The sequence below is a fragment of the Bufo gargarizans genome, chromosome 3 (genome assembly GCF_014858855.1).
Source record: "Bufo gargarizans isolate SCDJY-AF-19 chromosome 3, ASM1485885v1, whole genome shotgun sequence".
NCBI classification, from domain to species: Eukaryota; Metazoa; Chordata; class Amphibia; order Anura; family Bufonidae; genus Bufo; species Bufo gargarizans.
Genome location: NC_058082.1, coordinates 25343112 through 25359652, shown reverse-complemented (window position 1 = coordinate 25359652; position 16541 = coordinate 25343112). Strand labels below are relative to the sequence as shown.

At 49.9% G+C, this 16541-nt stretch overlaps 1 protein-coding gene across 1 annotated transcript in view; it reads left to right on the top strand.

Annotated features, from left to right (window-relative positions):
* LOC122931330 (dead end protein homolog 1-like) overlaps window positions 1-16331 on the top strand; it is a 31180-nt gene extending 14849 nt beyond the window's left edge. The window contains 5 exon segments of the mRNA XM_044285395.1: window positions 4566-4590; window positions 4593-4688; window positions 13757-14218; window positions 14634-15026; window positions 16215-16331. Coding sequence (XP_044141330.1) covers window positions 4566-4590; window positions 4593-4688; window positions 13757-14218; window positions 14634-15026; window positions 16215-16231 — 993 coding nt within the window. The 3' untranslated portion in view covers window positions 16232-16331.
* The last annotated feature ends 210 nt before the right edge of the window (window positions 16332-16541 follow it).

Genomic DNA, 16541 nt, shown 5'->3' with positions numbered 1-16541 from the left:
AATAAAACAGCTGAATGGATTAATGGAATTTAACAAAAAATTAAACATATGCAGCCTTATTCTACATAATTAAAAAAGTGATCTTTATTTCATAATGAAATAACTTTTAGATGGTAATATATTTTCCTCAAAAAGCATTTTATATTAAAAAATCAGATTTAAATAAAAATCTTTTTTTTTTTTTTTTTTTTTTTTTTTTTTTTAAATCATTGATTTTTATTCACCCTGTTAACAACGCAAGTGTGAAAGTCGCTGCTTGGCAGAGGCACCAGAACTACACAGCGCCATCCATGTTTAGTGGACAGAGCTGGTCATTACTGCTCCCATTCAATTCTGTGGGATCAATGCTATACAATGAATGTACCTACCCCTAAACAGCTGATTACTGGGGGGCTGGGATGTTGGTCTGATGTGATTGGCCTATTCTGAGGATAGACAATAAGTAGAAAAATACTGGAAAACCTCCTTTTAGAGGAAGTCGGTCACCTCACACAACAGGTAAATTGTCTCTATTTACGTATCTGGAGTAGCGGGCAAGTGCTCTATTCCCGTAGGTTTATAGAGCTTTTCTGAGGTGAAAAATCCCTTTAAAGGTTCTCCGGGCTACAGATATCAATCGCCTGTCCTCAAGATAGGTAATCAATATCAGATCAATGGGATTCGGGCACCTGGCATCTCTACCGATCAGCCCGCCGTCATAACTGCAGTGGTGCACAGGTGTGATTTCAGCTCCGCCATCAAGTGAGTAGGAAGGAGCCATCCCATTGAAGTGAATGGGACGGCTTAGTTGTAATTACTGCTGATCGGTGGTGGTGCCAGGAGTCGGGGCCCCTGCCGATCTGGTATTGATGGCCTATCCTGAGGATTGTCCCACAAAATGAGCCCCCACACAGCTCAGAACTATAAGAGTTATGGGGTCAGAATATGGTGATGTAAAAAAAGTAATTTTTTTAAAGTTTAAAGGGAACCGGTCACCGGGATTTTGTGCATAGAGCTGGGGACATGGGCTGCTAGATGGCCACTAGCACATCTGCAGTACCCAGTCCCCATAGCTCCGTGTGCTTTTGTGTTAAAAAACTGTTTTGATCCATATGCAAATGAACCTTATGTGTCCTGTATCCGGAAAGGAGCCCAGCAACGCCCCGCGTCCTCCGAATCTCCTCCTTGCTGACGTCACAGAGCTGGAGCACCGAAATCTTGCGATGCACGAGCTAGCGCATGCGTAGTTCGTTCCCTGTGCTGATGCCGGCACAGGGAATGAACATGATGCCGACACTGCGCATGCGCTAGCTCGCGCATCGCAAGATTTCAGCACTCCAGCTCTGTGACGTCAGCCAGCAAGGAGGAGATTCGGAGGACGCCGGGCGGTGCTGGGCTCCTTTCTGCTGGACTCATCTCCGGATACAGGACACATATCAGGTTCATTTGCATATCAATTAAAACTGTTTTTTTAACACAATAAAAGCACAGAGAGCTATGGGGACTGGGTACTGCAGATGTGCTAGCGGCCATCTAGCAGCCCATGTCCCCAGCTCTATGGCCAAAATCCCGGTGACAGGTTCCCTATTTTTACGCTATTTAGACATAAAAAAACTATACATATGTGGTATTGTTGTAATTGCACTGACCCAGAGAATGAAGGGCGTGGGTCAGTTTTGCTGCAAATGGAACGCCGTGGGAACGAAACCCGTAAGATGCACCCGTCTCAAATTAAAGACTGTCAGTGAAATGTGCAAAATTTATTAAACTCCTTAGTCACATTAAAATTGGAAAAACCCTCCTAAAAATGTCCTTTTATTGTGGATTTTTAATGTGTCTGAAGAAAATCTTGTTTTGGTTTCTTGAACATGACAATGAGTTCACTGTACTAAAATGGCCCCACAGTCACCAGATCTCAACCCAATAGAGCATCTTTGGGATGTGGTGGAACGGGAGCTTCGTGCCCTGGATGTGCATCCCTCAAATCTCCATCAACTGCAAGATGCTATCCTATCAATATGGGCCAACATTTCTAAAGAATGCTATCAGCACCTTGTTGAATCAATGCCACGTAGAATTAAGGCAGTTCTGAAGGCAAAAGGGGGTCCAACACCATATTAGTATGGTGTTCCTAATAATTCTTTAGGTGAGTGTATAGTGTAGTATTAAATAACTTTAATTTTAGGTGGAAAGATAAAAAAAAACAGCAATTTTTACATTATTTTGTGGCATTTATTCACGGCGTTCACTGTGTCGTATAACTAATGTAACTTTCACACTAGCGTTTTTCTTTTCCGGCGCTGAGTTCTGTCCTAGGGGCTCAAATCCGGAAAATAACTGACCAGTTTTATCCCCATGCATTCTGAATAGAGAGCAATCCGTTCAGGATGCATCAGGACGTCTTCAGTTCAGTCTTTTTGACTGATCAGGCTTTTCAGAAAACCGTAGCATGTTGTATTTTTACCTCCGGCCAAAAATCCTGAACACTTTGACTGAACGCCGGATCCGGCTCCGTGTGTTCAGTCAAACCGGATCCGGCTTTTGCATGTTAAACCTGAAAAATGTGAAAAAAAAGTTAAAGTCCATAAATGGCAGACCCGTTTTTTCCAATGCATTTTTTTCATTGTGATCAAAATCCTGATCAGGATGCAAATGTAATCCGTTTTCACACGTTTTTCCAGATCCGGCGGGCAGTTCCGGTGTCGGAATTAAATGCCAAATTTAAACAACACTATTGTGAAAGTAGCCTAATGTAACATTATCATGTGGGTCCCTTCAACGATGACAATGCCACATTTCTATACTTTTTTTTTTCTCCTGAAAGCTGTCAGCTCTCACACTGTCCCCCCTCCTCCTCCAGACTGAAAGGGAGTTGGGGCAGCTGCTTTAGGCTACTTTCACACTCGCGTTTTGGGCGGATCTGTCATGTCATGGACAATAATACAACCGCATGCATCCGTCATGAACGGATCTGTTTGTATTTGTAACAGCCAAGACGGATCCGTTATGAGCCCCATTGAAAGTCAATGGGAGACGGATCGGTTTTCAATTGTGTCAGAGAAAACTGATTCGTCCCCATTGACTTACCTTGTGTGTCAGGACAGATCCGTTTGGCTCCGCTTTGTCAGGCGGACAGCAAAATGCTGCAGGCAGCGTTTTGTTGTCCGCCTTCGGAGCGGAATGGAGACTGATCGGAGGCAAACTGATGCATTCTGAACGGATCATTAAACATTCAGAATGCATTAGGGCAAAACTGATCCGTTTAGGACCGCGTGTGAGAGCCCTGAACGGATCTCACAAACGGAAAGCCAAAATGCCAGTGTGAAAGTAGCCTTAATTGCCCAGTTCTCTGGTAGCAGCTAGAGATATAGCCTTTATACTGTTTGAAAGCTGACATTCCAAGCTCCCAAACAATACCAAAATGAGAAGATATTGCTTTTAGAAATGCCAATGTTCTGCTCATGTTAATCATTTTGGTCTTGTATGAAATGCCAGCTTTCAAACAAGACTGGGCACATGTCTCTAGCTGCTACCAATCCGGGTATATGAGCCAGTAAAGCAGTGCTGCCCCCTCTTTCCCATTCTGTCTGAGCTGGACTCAGGCAAAACAGTTTGGTGCTTAACAGTCAAAGGGGTTTTCCGATATCTAAAATATTCCCTCAATGTCTGAGCCCCTTGTATGGATTATACTTGCAGGAGCAGAATAAAAGATCTTTACACTTACTTAGAAAAAAACTACCCTATACAGTTAGTTTCTCCTGCTCTCTGTGGACTCTTCCTTGTGCTGTCAATTCCCATTAAAGGGGTTATCCAATATCTAGAGTATCCCCCCCCCCCAATGCCCAGACCAATTCTATGGATTATACTTGCCTGCTCCCCAGCATCCATGTCACTCCGGATCCACTGCATCTCCCCCGTCACTCCGATCAAAACATCTGGCAGCCAAGAGAAGGCTGCGACGGGGGAGCCCCCTTGAGGCTGGTCACCGTCGTGGTCATCTGCTATTGGCTGCCCCCCCATCGCCAGATGTTTTGATCCAATTGACAGGGAGATGCAGTGGCGACTTTGCAGGGATAGAGCTGATCAGGAAGGCACCAGTGCTTGCAGTAGCACCGCAGTCTTCTCAAAGCTTTCCCTTCATCGGTCACATGGCCTAGGTGCAGCTCGGCTCCATGGAAGTGAATGGGGGCGAGCTGTGAAACCAAGCACAGCCACTATACGGCGCTGTGCTTGGTGAGCACGGAGAAGGCCACAGCCGTGAGCACTGGCGCCTTCTAAAACAGCTGATCAGTGCGGGTACCAGGTGTCTTACCCCCACCTATCCTAGGTCATCAGTATTTAAATCTCAGAAAACCCCTTTAAATGTATCAAATTAGTCAGACCTTCTATAGAGGCCCTAGCACTCTGGGTGGAAGCATCGGGAGATGAGCTGATCAGGAGACGAGCCGAGCTTAAATTCGCTTATGTCTTCCCATGGTAGTATTGACGCAGATTATTGAAGCGTGGAAAAGTGAAGGCTAATGGTCATGGCGGGTACCCTGGTGCCCGTTACTCAGATTATAACGCTCGTCTTTGTTTTATTTCAGCCACAGGTTTGGCTCAACTCTGTAAATCCAAAAATAAAGCTGCTCTCGCCGAATGGATAAAAAACTCAAAGGTTGAACTGTTGCAGGTGAATGGACAACGAAAGTATGGTGGTCCACCTCCAGGTAAGTGCTCTACAGAGCTGTGTGATTATTATATATATATTTTTTTATTGGTCCTTTTCACATGGTACCATTTCCTCAGGTAGAAGTTGGCCGCTATATCCAGCTTTGGACTGCAAGTGGAATTTGTCTGCATGTTTGCTTCATTTTTTGGCACTTTTTTTCTCTCCAGGTTTTTTTTTCTTTCTGGATTGTCAAAAGCACAGCTTTTTCTCGTGCGTGGCATTGGGGGACACAGCACCATGGGTATATGCCCAGCTGCCACTAGGAGGCTGACACTAGAAACAAAAAAGTGTTGGCTCCACCCAGGTGGGCTATACCCCTCTGCTAGAGCCAGAACAACTCAGTCTAGTTCTAGTGTCCGTAGGAGGCAGACATGACCTGCTAGCAGGTCCTTTTTCTGCTAATTTTTTATTTTATTTTTATTTCTTTTAATTTTTTCCTCTACAGGTTGCAGGGGCGGCTCCATCGTGTTCCACCTTAGTTGCCCCCCTGCGGGCGCGTACTCGGTACCTTGCAGCCACCCAGTCCCCAACGTGACCTGCTTCTGCAGTGGATTCCGGCGGACCCACGGTTCCGTGTTGAGTCCGCCGAGGGGGTGGTCATGCTGCGCCTGAACTAATCGGAGGGTGAGTATGAGCTTCAGCCCCAACCCATCTTCCCCTAGTATAGCTGGGCCTTTGGGGGGGCACCTCTCCTTCACTCTCCTTCTCAGGGGGGTCTCCCTTCTGGAGCCTTTTTTAATGGAGATCGGCTCCTTTAAGACGGCCATTTTCGGCCTTCGCCCTTTCCTACCTCGGTGGCTGTGTCCTCTCCTCTGCCTGTCCTCGGCGCTGTCTGTTTTATTCCTGCGCTGGCGGGCGGGGGTTGCCGGCGGCGGCGCTTTCCTCTGCGTCCGACTGCGCCCTGAGGATGGGGAGCGCATACTAGAGGCCGCGGCTTTTGCTCGGCCTAGGCCGCGGTCACGTGGGCGGGCGTCGTCTCCGCCTCCTGCGCTTCCCGGGCTTCCTCTCTTGCCCCTCCCCTTGTGGGCGTTCCTCCCGAGGTCTCTCTTCCTTCGGCCCAATCCAGCGCCAGCGCGGGCTGCTAGGGGGGCGGTTCTTCTGCCGAACGGTTTCTCTGTGCCTGGGCTGAGCGGTCGCGTGCGTCGCCATATCCTCCTGCGCTCCGGATCTCCAGCGCTCGTTTTTTCTGGGACACAGCACCATTGGTCGTGGTAGGCAGCCTCTGGCTGACTTCTTCTTTTCAGGTTCCACCACCGCCATCATGTCTTCCTCTGGTCAGGCCCCCACTCCCCCTGCCGCCATTTCCACTCATTACGCCTGCTCTGTGTGTAATAGGAAGTTCCCATGCGGCCAGCCTACGTCCCTCTGTGTGCAGTGCCTCACCCCCGGGCCCGCCCAGTCCGCTCCTGCGGCCTCTACCTTGTCGGTTCTCCCGGAATGGGCTGCTACCCTGTCCCAGGCCATAGGTAGCCTTGCTAGCCTCTCCCAATCCCTGGCACAGTCTCTGGACAGTCTCCCTGCCCAGATTGCGGCCGCTTCTGGCAGGGCCTCTACCGCTGGTGATGCGCCTGGCGATGGTTCCCATCCTCGCTCCGGCTCTCGGTCCCGCAAACGACCACGTACGGTCTCGGCTGGGTCCCACTCCTCCTCAGTTTCCCCGGATCGCTCCCCGGCTAGGTCTGAGTCCGGTGAGATTTCTTCTTCAGCCGCTTCCGCCGCTCCTGGGGACTCCTCCGCTTCAGATTCTGAATCTGAGCGGTGTTCGGCGATGTCGGCAGCCGTGCAGGATCTCATCAGGGCCGTTCGGGACGCACTCCACGTACAGGACGTCCCCTCGTCCTCCTCCCTGGAGGCGGTGTCCTTCCGCCGCTCTAAGCGGTCCACGGTGGTTTTTCCCAATCACGAGGATCTGGACGCTCTCCTTGCCAAGGAGTGGCGTCACCCTGACCGGCGCCTTCATCTCACCAAGGCTTCTGATGTCCCTTATCCTTTCTCTGAGGATTCGGTCAATCTCTGGACGATTCCCCCCCTGGTGGATCCTCAGGTCGCTCGTCTGGCGAAGGCTACTACACTTCCCCTGGCTGATGCGGCTTCCTTGTCGGATCCCGCTGATAAACGGGTCGACTCCTTGGCCAAGTCTGTTTTCATAGCGGCGGGCGCCGCCATCCGCCCTGCGTTTGCCGCCTCTTGGGTCGCCAAGGCATGCGCTGTTTGGGCAAAGCAGCTTCTCCGTGCCTTACCTGCTGACTCTGACCAGGGGGACTTGGCAGTGCTTGCCTCCCAGATCTATCAGGCCTCCAAGTTTCTTTGTGACGCCTCTATGGAATCGGCTCGCCGCTCTGGGCGTGCGGCCGCCAACTCTGTGGCTATCCGCCGCACCATCTGGCTTCGTTCCTGGGCGGCGGACGCCGCCTCTAAGAAGGCTCTTATCTCTCTTCCCTTTCTCGGTGGAAAGCTTTTTGGGAAACGCTTAGAGGAGCTCATCTCCGAGGCCACTGGAGGTAAGAGTTCTCTTCTTCCTCAGAATCAGCCTCGCCGCCGTCGTTTCCCCGGGTCGTCCTCCCGGACGCAGTCCTTTCGGTCCTCTCGGGCCCCTCCTGCCCGATCTGACAAGAAGCCTTCCAGGCCTTCCTTCAAGTCCAGGCCCTCTTGGCACGCCAAGCCCAAGCCCGCTCGTCCCCAGTCCACTAAGCCTCCTTCAGCATGACTCGATCCCCGTCATGGTGGGAGGGCGCCTGCTTGTCTTTCGGGATGTTTGGCGGGCAAACGTAGAAGACGCTTGGGTTCTCGAGGTGGTCTCTTCTGGGTACAGAATCGAATTCACCGACCTTCCGCCCAGTCGTTTCTTCTTGACGTCCCCCCCCATGTCTCCCGCCCGGGCAGACAGTTTTTTTCAGGCCATTCATTCCCTGCGCGCTCTGGGGGTCATCGTTCCGGTTCCAGAGTCAGAACGTTTTCGGGGCTTCTACTCGAACCTGTTCACCGTCCCCAAAAAGGACGGCTCACTCCGCCCTATCCTGGATCTGAAGGCGCTCAATCGGTTTGTCCGGGTCCGTCATTTCCGCATGGAGTCCCTCCGGTCCGTGATCGCCTCCCTGGAGTTGGGCGAGTTCCTGTCGTCGGTCGACATTCAGGATGCCTATCTCCACGTTCCCATCGCCCTCTCCCATCAAAGGTTCCTTCGCTTCGCGGTGGGTTCGCTTCATTTCCAATTTGTAGCCCTTCCCTTCGGTCTGGCCTCCGCACCAAGGGTTTTCACCAAGGTGTTAGCTCCCCTAGTGGCTCTTCTTCGTGCCAGGGGGGTCGCCCTGGTGCCTTACCTGGACGACCTTCTGATTCGGGCCCCGTCTCCCGAGGACAATCTGTCCAGCCTGAGCATCACCCTCTCGGCTCTTGCTCAGTTCGGGTGGCTTGTCAACCACTCCAAGTCCTCCCTTGTCCCACGCCAGAAGATGCTCTTTCTGGGAATGCTGTTCGATACTCGCCTCGGGCGGGTGTTCCTTCCCCCGGAGAAGGTGTCTTCTCTTCAGGCGGGGGTACATCTTCTCCGCAGGCCGTCCTCTCTGACCATCAGGACATGTATGCGCGTCCTGGGGAGGATGGTGGCCTCATTCGAAGCCATTCCTTATTCCCAATTCCACTCTCGGGACCTGCAGATGTTCATCTTGTCCAGGTGGGACAAGTCCCCGGAGGGTCTCGAGCGCCTCGTTCGTCTCCCTCCTCAGATTCGCCTGGATCTCTCCTGGTGGTTGCTTCCCCGGACGGTGTCCCTGGGCCGGTCCTTCCTCCCCCCCAGTTGGCGCGTGATCACGACCGATGCCAGCCTCTCGGGATGGGGAGCGGTGTTCGAGTCCCTCACGGTTCAGGGTCTGTGGTCTGTTCAGGAATCCTCCCTGCAGATCAACGTTCTCGAACTCAGGGCAATTTTCTTAGCACTGTCGCACTGGACTTCCCGTCTGCGCGGCCTCCCGATCCGGATTCAAACGGACAACTCCACCGCCGTGGCTTATCTGAATCATCAGGGGGGCACCAGGAGCGTGATGGCCCTGCGAGAGGCCTCTCAGATCCTGCGATGGGCGGAGGAACACGTTCCCGTTCTCTCCGCCGTCCACATTCCCGGGGTCGACAATTGGGCGGCAGACTTTCTCAGTCGTCAGCTCGTCGACCCGGGCGAATGGTCTCTCCACCCGGAAGTGTTTCATCAACTGTGTCTCCGGTGGGGAGTTCCGGACGTGGATCTCTTCGCGTCTCGCCTGAATCACAGACTTCCGCGCTATGTTGCGCGGTCCAGGGATCCGCAAGCTCTTGCGGTCGATGCCCTGGTTCTGCCTTGGTCCCAGTTCGACCTTCTGTATCTCTTTCCGCCCATCCCTCTTCTGCCTCGAGTGCTCAAGCGTCTCAAGGCGGCCCGGGTGCCGGCGATTCTGGTGGCCCCAGATTGGCCCCGCAGGGCGTGGTACGCAGATCTCGTGTTCCTGCTCGCCGACGTTCCATGGCGTCTTCCCCTGCGTCGCGATCTCCTTTCGCAGGGCCCTCTGTTCCACCCGAATTTACCGCAGCTTCGTTTGACGGCGTGGCTGTTGAGACCGCGATCCTGAAGGCCCGTGGTCTCTCGGACTCTGTCGTTCAGACGATGCTTCGCGCTCGGAAGCCCCAGTCGGCCCGTATTTACTATCGGACCTGGAGGGCGTATTTTGCTTGGTGCGAGTCCGCACGTTCTCGTCCTCTCCTTTTTTCGGTCCCTAATATTCTGGCCTTTCTTCAGGCTGGTTTTGATAAGGGGCTTCGCCTGGCTTCTCTCAGGGGGCAGATTTCTGCCCTTTCGGTCCTTTTTCAACGTTCTGTGGCCGCGCGGGCTCAGGTTAAGACTTTTCTGCAGGGTGTCGCGCGCCGAGCCCCTCCTTTTCGTCCTCCGGTGGAGCCGTGGGACCTGAATCTTGTTCTTGATGCTCTTCAGTCCTCTCCTTTTGAGCCCTTGGCAGACATCTCTCTGTCGTTTGTGTCATTTAAGGTTGCCTTCCTTGTGGCTATCACCTCTATCCGTCGGGTTTCCGAACTGGCGGCGCTTTCCTGCCGGTCGCCTTTTCTGGTGTTCCATCGGGACAAGGTCGTTTTGCGTCCCGTTCCTTCTTTTCTCCCTAAGGTTGTCACCCCGTTTCACATCAATGAGGAGATTATCCTTCCTTCCTTCTGCCCTAATCCTTCTCACCCTCGGGAGAAGTCTCTCCATTGCCTGGATGTTGTTCGGGCCCTCCGCTGGTACCTTCGCCTCACGGAACCCTTCCGTCGTTCGGATTCTCTTTTCCTGGTTCCGGCGGGTCCTCGTAAAGGTTTGCCTGCCTCCAAGGCCACCATCTCTCGCTGGGTTCGGTCGGCTGTCAAGGAGGCCTACGCCGCGAAGGGTCGCGCTCCCCCTTCCAGGTTGACCGCTCATTCGACTAGGGCAGTCGGAGCTTCCTGGGCGGTGCGTCATCAGGCTTCGGCTGCCCAGCTTTGCCGGGCCGCCACCTGGGCGTCAGTTCACACTTTTGCTAAATTCTACCACATTCATTCCCTGGCTTCTGCTGATGCCAGCCTGGGGCGTAAGGTTCTGCAGGCAGCGGTGCTTTAGGTTGCCGTCTGGCGATCTTCTTCCCTCCCTCAGGGACTGCTTTGGGACGTCCCATGGTGCTGTGTCCCCCAATGCCACGCACGAGAAAAATGGATTTTTTGTACTCACCGTAAAATCCTTTTCTCGTAGTAGGCATTGGGGGACACAGATCCCTCCCTTTCTTTGGAGCATTTGTTCTTGTTCGTGGTTCCGGCGTTTGCTTGTGGTTGTCGGGTTCCCCAGTTCAAGACTTGTTGGCACTCCGTTTCTTTTTGGTTCAGGTGTGGCGTTCCTACTGCTTTTGGTACTGACTGAGTTGTTCTGGCTCTAGCAGAGGGGTATAGCCCACCTGGGTGGAGCCAACACTTTTTTGTTTCTAGTGTCAGCCTCCTAGTGGCAGCTGGGCATATACCCATGGTGCTGTGTCCCCCAATGCCTACTACGAGAAAAGGATTTTACGGTGAGTACAAAAAATCCATTTTTTTTTTAGGTGTTTTGATATCTCCTCTATAGGGGAAAATAGCAGTGGGAAGACACTCAGTGGGTTGTTTATTAAGACTGGCGTTTGTACATCGGTTTTAATATCCCCCGTTGGATGCGCTTAATTTGTGCTGAGGCACCTAGATCGAAATCTGGGTCAGCTTGTAGCTAGCATAGATTTCAGTCATTCTTTATGCCAACTTTCTGGTGTAAATAATGATGAATGAGCTCGGCCCCCTTTTGGTAAAGTGACGAGGCGTAGAGGGTCATAGTATAGTACATGGCAGGTTTTCAGTTCCATTCACTAGAATCAGGTTGTTTTGGTGGCAAGCAAGGATGCTGAAAGCACGTCCTTTACTTATCCACAAAATAAAGACCCATTGGAGTCAATGCATCTTCAAAAAAAATGTGGATGGCACATGGACCACATCCATATTATGCAGATTCGTGGTTTGTGGACTGCAAAATACTTACGGTCGTGTGCAAAAGGCCTTAAAAATGAGATTATGCTGCAACTTCCATGCTCAGCTCTGCGTGTACGTCTCGTGCAGCAGTACCGAATGACTGGCCATAGTTGTTGAGCTCTCATGAACACCTACACCCTGTGCGACCGGTACCATGTGTAAAGTGAGGGATGCCCTAACTGTGGTGATTGCCCTAACTGTTATGTTGATGGCGAATGTGGTTACTTACCTTGTCCACTACACAATGGAGGAATCTTTGCATTCCCTTCATTGGAGCTACTCTGCAACAGCTGGTTGGTTGGGATGCAGGGTGTGGGAGCTCTCCTGAGAATAGATAATCAATATTAAAGGTGTTATCCAATCCCTATAATGCCCCCCAAAATGCCCAGGTCATACTTGCCCCACCGGCACCTGTGTCGCGGATGAGAACATTGGGTGCCGCGGTGGGAGTGTCTGGGGGCAACCAATAGCAGGCCACGACGGGGAAGAGCCTTCCTACCATCGCTGGTGAAGGTCATCAGGATATGATCAGTGGGGTTCTGACTAGGGATCGACCAATATAGATTTTTTAGGGCCGATACCGATAATCTGTGAACTTTTAGGCCGATAGCTGATAACTTATACCGATATTCTGTGAATTTTCATTTTCATATATATATATATATATATATATTTTTACTAACCATTAGCCCCCTTAAGGACTAGAACCCTTGTCCTATTCACCCTGATAGATCTCTATCAGGGTGAATAGGACCTTACACTGTCCCTGCTGCCCTGTGCTCTGTGCACACAGCAGCAAGGGCTTCAATAGCGTCCTGGCTGCCATGGTAACCGATCGGAGCCCCAGCATTACACTGCTGGGGCTCCGATCGGAACTGTCGCTGAGGAGTTGGGGAGAGGGGACCCTGTGGCCACTGCCACCAATGATTAATACTGGGGGGGGGGGGCAGGCACACTGCGCCACCAATGATTAATATTGGGGTGGGGGGCACACTGCGCCACCAATGAAGATAACTCATCAATTCATATACAGGAGGCGGGAGCTGGCTGCAGAATCACATAGCCGACCCCCGACCTCTATGAGCGGTAGCTGCGATCCGTGGCAGTTAACACCTCAGGTGCGGCACCTGAGGGGTTAACAATCGCAGCTACTTGTCATAGAGGTCGGTAGCCGGCTATGTCATTCTGTAGCCAGCTCCCGCCTCCTGTATATGAATTGATGAGTTATCTTCATTGGTGGCGCAGTGGCCACAGCCCCTTTTCTCTTCTCCTCCCTTCTCTCAAAGGCAGTGGCGGCAGCACAGGGGGAGGAGACACTGCTTCCTTCTCCCCTGTGCTGCTGAGGGAACACGGAGAGCGCTGACAGCAGCGTGATCAGTGTTCCCCATACGTTATCGGAATATCGCCAAAATAGATGCCGATAACAATAATGTTCAAAATCCTAAATATCGGCCGATAATATCGGTAAAGCCGATAATCGGTCGATCCCTAGTTCTGACACCCGAGACCTCCACAGATCAGCTGTTTGAGACTGCATCGGCACTCGCAGTATGGCCGTGGCCTTCTCTCGGCTCACCAACCAGCAACATTTCATAGAGGCTGAGCTGCACCTAGGCCATGTGACCAATGAACGTGATGTCACATGACCTAGGGAAGACTGCGTGCCTTCTCTAACAGCTGATCAGCAGGGGCCCCAGGTGTCAGACTTCCACTGATCAGATACTGATGACCTGTACAGAGGATAGGTCATCAGTAAAAACCTCTCGGAAAACCACTTTAAATTAGAAATTCTACCCGTGATATCATTGAGGGACCTTCATCTATGGCTCTGGAACACCTAGCACGACAGTAGTTTGCTGCTAACTGGTAGTCTCAGCAGCGGAAAACATGATTAAATGAGAAAAATAATTTGACTAGACAGTGGTCCCAACACCAAACAGATACTTATCCCCGTCCTATAGGATGGCTCTTTACCTTGGGATACCCCCTTTCACTTGGTGGTCTAGAACTACTGTGAAGTCTGTAAGAGGACCTTAAAGGGAACCGGTCACCAGTTTTATGGTGTCCTAACTAAGGGCAACATAAGTGACTGATTCTCTTCAAAATGCTGGGTCACTTTCTTTAATTGACCCAGTCAATCTGCCAACATCTTGTATTGAAAAGCTCCAGCTGATAATGATGAGTCATGAATATTCATGAGCTCCTGGATCTCCCCGACCCACCTGCTGCTGAATGACCGTTATTTTCCATATGAATCAGCAGCAGGTGGGCAGGGGAGTGGCTATAGCTCTGAATTAAATATACGCTGGACTCGATGACATCACGCTGGACTCAAATCAGCTCATTAGCATGCGGCATCTTTGTGTGTATATTATGAGGTAACCATCTGTCACACCAGTAAGTGAATACATCTAAGGCACTTTTTAGTAGTTAATGATTGTATATAATTAGTTAGATTATAATCAAATATCCACATGACGGGTTCCCTTTAAAGTGTGATAACTGATTTCTTTAATTTTCTTTTTGGTGCAGGTTGGTTTGGAGAGGCCCCTCCACTTGGCTCTGAAATTTTTATCGGCAATCTTCCACAGGAAGTGTATGAAGACCTACTGATCCCTCTTTTCCAATCAGTCGGGAAACTGTATGAGTTTCGTCTCATGATGACATTTAGTGGGTTAAACCGTGGCTTTGCATATGCCCGATATTGCACGAGACGGATGGCAGAGCAAGCCATTGATCAGCTCTGTGGTTTTGAAATAAAGCCGGGTTTTAAAATATTGGTCTGCAGAAGCACAGAGAAAAGTGAACTTGCGCTGGATGGCCTGCTGGGATTTCTCACTAAAGCTACCCTAGAGGGTATACTGGGGAAAATGACGATGGGCGTATGTTCAGTTTCTCTGTATGCCAGCCCTTCATCTGATGCAAAAAATCTAGCAATTGTGAAGTACAACTCCCACAGGGCGGCCGCCCTGGCAAAGAAAAGCCTTTGTGAAGGTTTGTGTGTTTCTTTAGTCCTAGATTCGTTTTTGTAGCTCAGTGCTCCCCACAACCTTTTTATTTTTCATGCCTTCAAAGGGACATTTCAGTTTCAACAAATGGTTGCACAACTTTCTAATATACATTGTGCATTAAAGAGGACCAGTCACCTCTTCAGACATGTTGTCTTTAGTAACTACTGTATTACAAGTTACAGTAGTTTGTCCAAAATGTTTTGTGCTGAGGAGGCCAAGACCACTTGTGTCCTGTGCCAAGTATAAAGCTGGCCATGCACCTCAGATGAGCAATGTGTAATCACCCTTCTTGATACTGTCCTCCGCCTCAACCCCTCCTGGAAGACCTGCTTGTAGCCTAGATTTGTACCCATGCATTGATGGTTTATGTATATAATGGACTTGTTGCCTTTCAACAGGTGTCCAGGTTCTGTACGGCTGTCCTTTCACCGTAGACTGGCTTCCGCATTCCCTAAAGCAAAAGGCACAGGCTGGCACCCTGGCAAAGCCTAATTTATACCTTCCTCAGAAAGTACAAGAAAATACCATCAGTCAGAAGACCGTGGCACCCAGTGCCATCCAGTGTCTTGACCTCCTCTGTGAGAAGGTGAAGCTGGGTCAGCCACTGTACAAAATAAAGTTCCTGAGCCTTGGTACTTGCGGGTGGCTGAGGTTTTGGTACTTGGTCTTGATCCCGAAGCATGGTGTGCCCTTTACTGGATATTCCTGGCTGCTTGGAGACCAGCTCATACCCACAGAGAAGTACCAGCAAGCTAAAGAAATGGTGGCCATGCACATACTGAATGAATTGGGTAAGTGCCTGCTGTTCAGCTCTAACAAAAGAAAATAAAGATAGGCTAAAATAAAACTCGGGTCAAATGGGCTTTTGGGATCTGGAGGAAAATAAAAAAATGTCATGACCCCAAAATGTAAAAAGTCCACATGGATTTGAATTTCAGTGAATTCACGACTAAATTCTGCAACAAAGTACTGTACAGTCCTGGCCAAAAGTTTTGAGACTAATACTAATTTTGGTTTTTACAGTTTGGTGCTTCAATGTTTTTTGTTTGTCCACCTCCTTTTTGAGGATTGACCACAGGTTTTCAATGGGATTGAGATATGGGGCATTTCCTGGCCATGGACCCAACATTTCAATGGGGCCTTCATCATAAAAAATAACTTTACCCCATTTCTCTGCAGATGTTTTTTCTTGGAGAGAAGTGGCTTCTTTGCTTCTCTTCTTGACACCAGGCCATACTCGAAAAGCCTTCGCCTCCCTGCATGCTAACCGTAAAGCATCCTGGGACCGATCATGTTGCTTCTCATCCAAGATTTTGACTAAGAGTACTGCCATGAAGAAAGAATGGGTTTAAAACATCCTCCAACAGCATCTTCTCCCAATGGTCCAGGAGCAATTTGGTGATGAACAATGCTTTTTCCAGCACGATGGAGCACCATGTCACAAGGCACAAGTGATGACTAAGTGGCTTGGTGAACAAAACACTTGAAATTTCGGGTCCATGGCCAGCAAACTCCTTTCAGTGGTGACATGGAAGTGAACCTCCAGTTACAGAATTGATTACACCATCTTTTTTTATTCTATCCACATAGTGTAGCAGATTTTGCTTAGTTGCAGCACAGATGGGCAGCGCTGCCTGCTGCTCCTATCCATGCAGAAGGAATTGCTGCTTCTCTACTAGGCTTTTGTCTCCATTGCCGGAGCCAGATCTGTAGGATGTACAGTAATGCCATTCTACAGCTGTGTCTGCAATACTGGAGCCGCTCGGATTTTTAGTGCATAGCTACAAGGAGTGCAACCAGTCATTGCTGCGATTAGAAGCATGATATGTAATTAGAGAAAATATTTAGCATCACTCTTTTGTACTGTAACTTTATTTATTTTTTATTATACATAGAATTTAATACTGTGCTATGTGTATACTGTAATTTGCTTTTACCTAGATGTTTGCAAAAATAATCCTGTTATTTTTGTCTTCCAGGGTACATCTTTGACTAGTCACCTTTTTATACTGAAGATTGTCGTTTTTATGTTTTTATATCCACAGTTGTATTGAGTGCATTTGCCACTTTAATATGAATGTCCATGATTGTCTTCCATGTTATTTTATAGTAGTGCCGGTCACTGCATCGACGTTACACCCGTCACCCAGTGTCTAGTTCACCTCTGTCAGACTGGCTGGGTTGCAGATTATTAGAGCACCTTTATCGCACATTTTTTATTGTTGTGTTTTTTGCACTTTCATATTTTGTAATGTTTATCATGTAACCATGTTTTGCACAATGTGTGCACTTTCCTGCACACTACA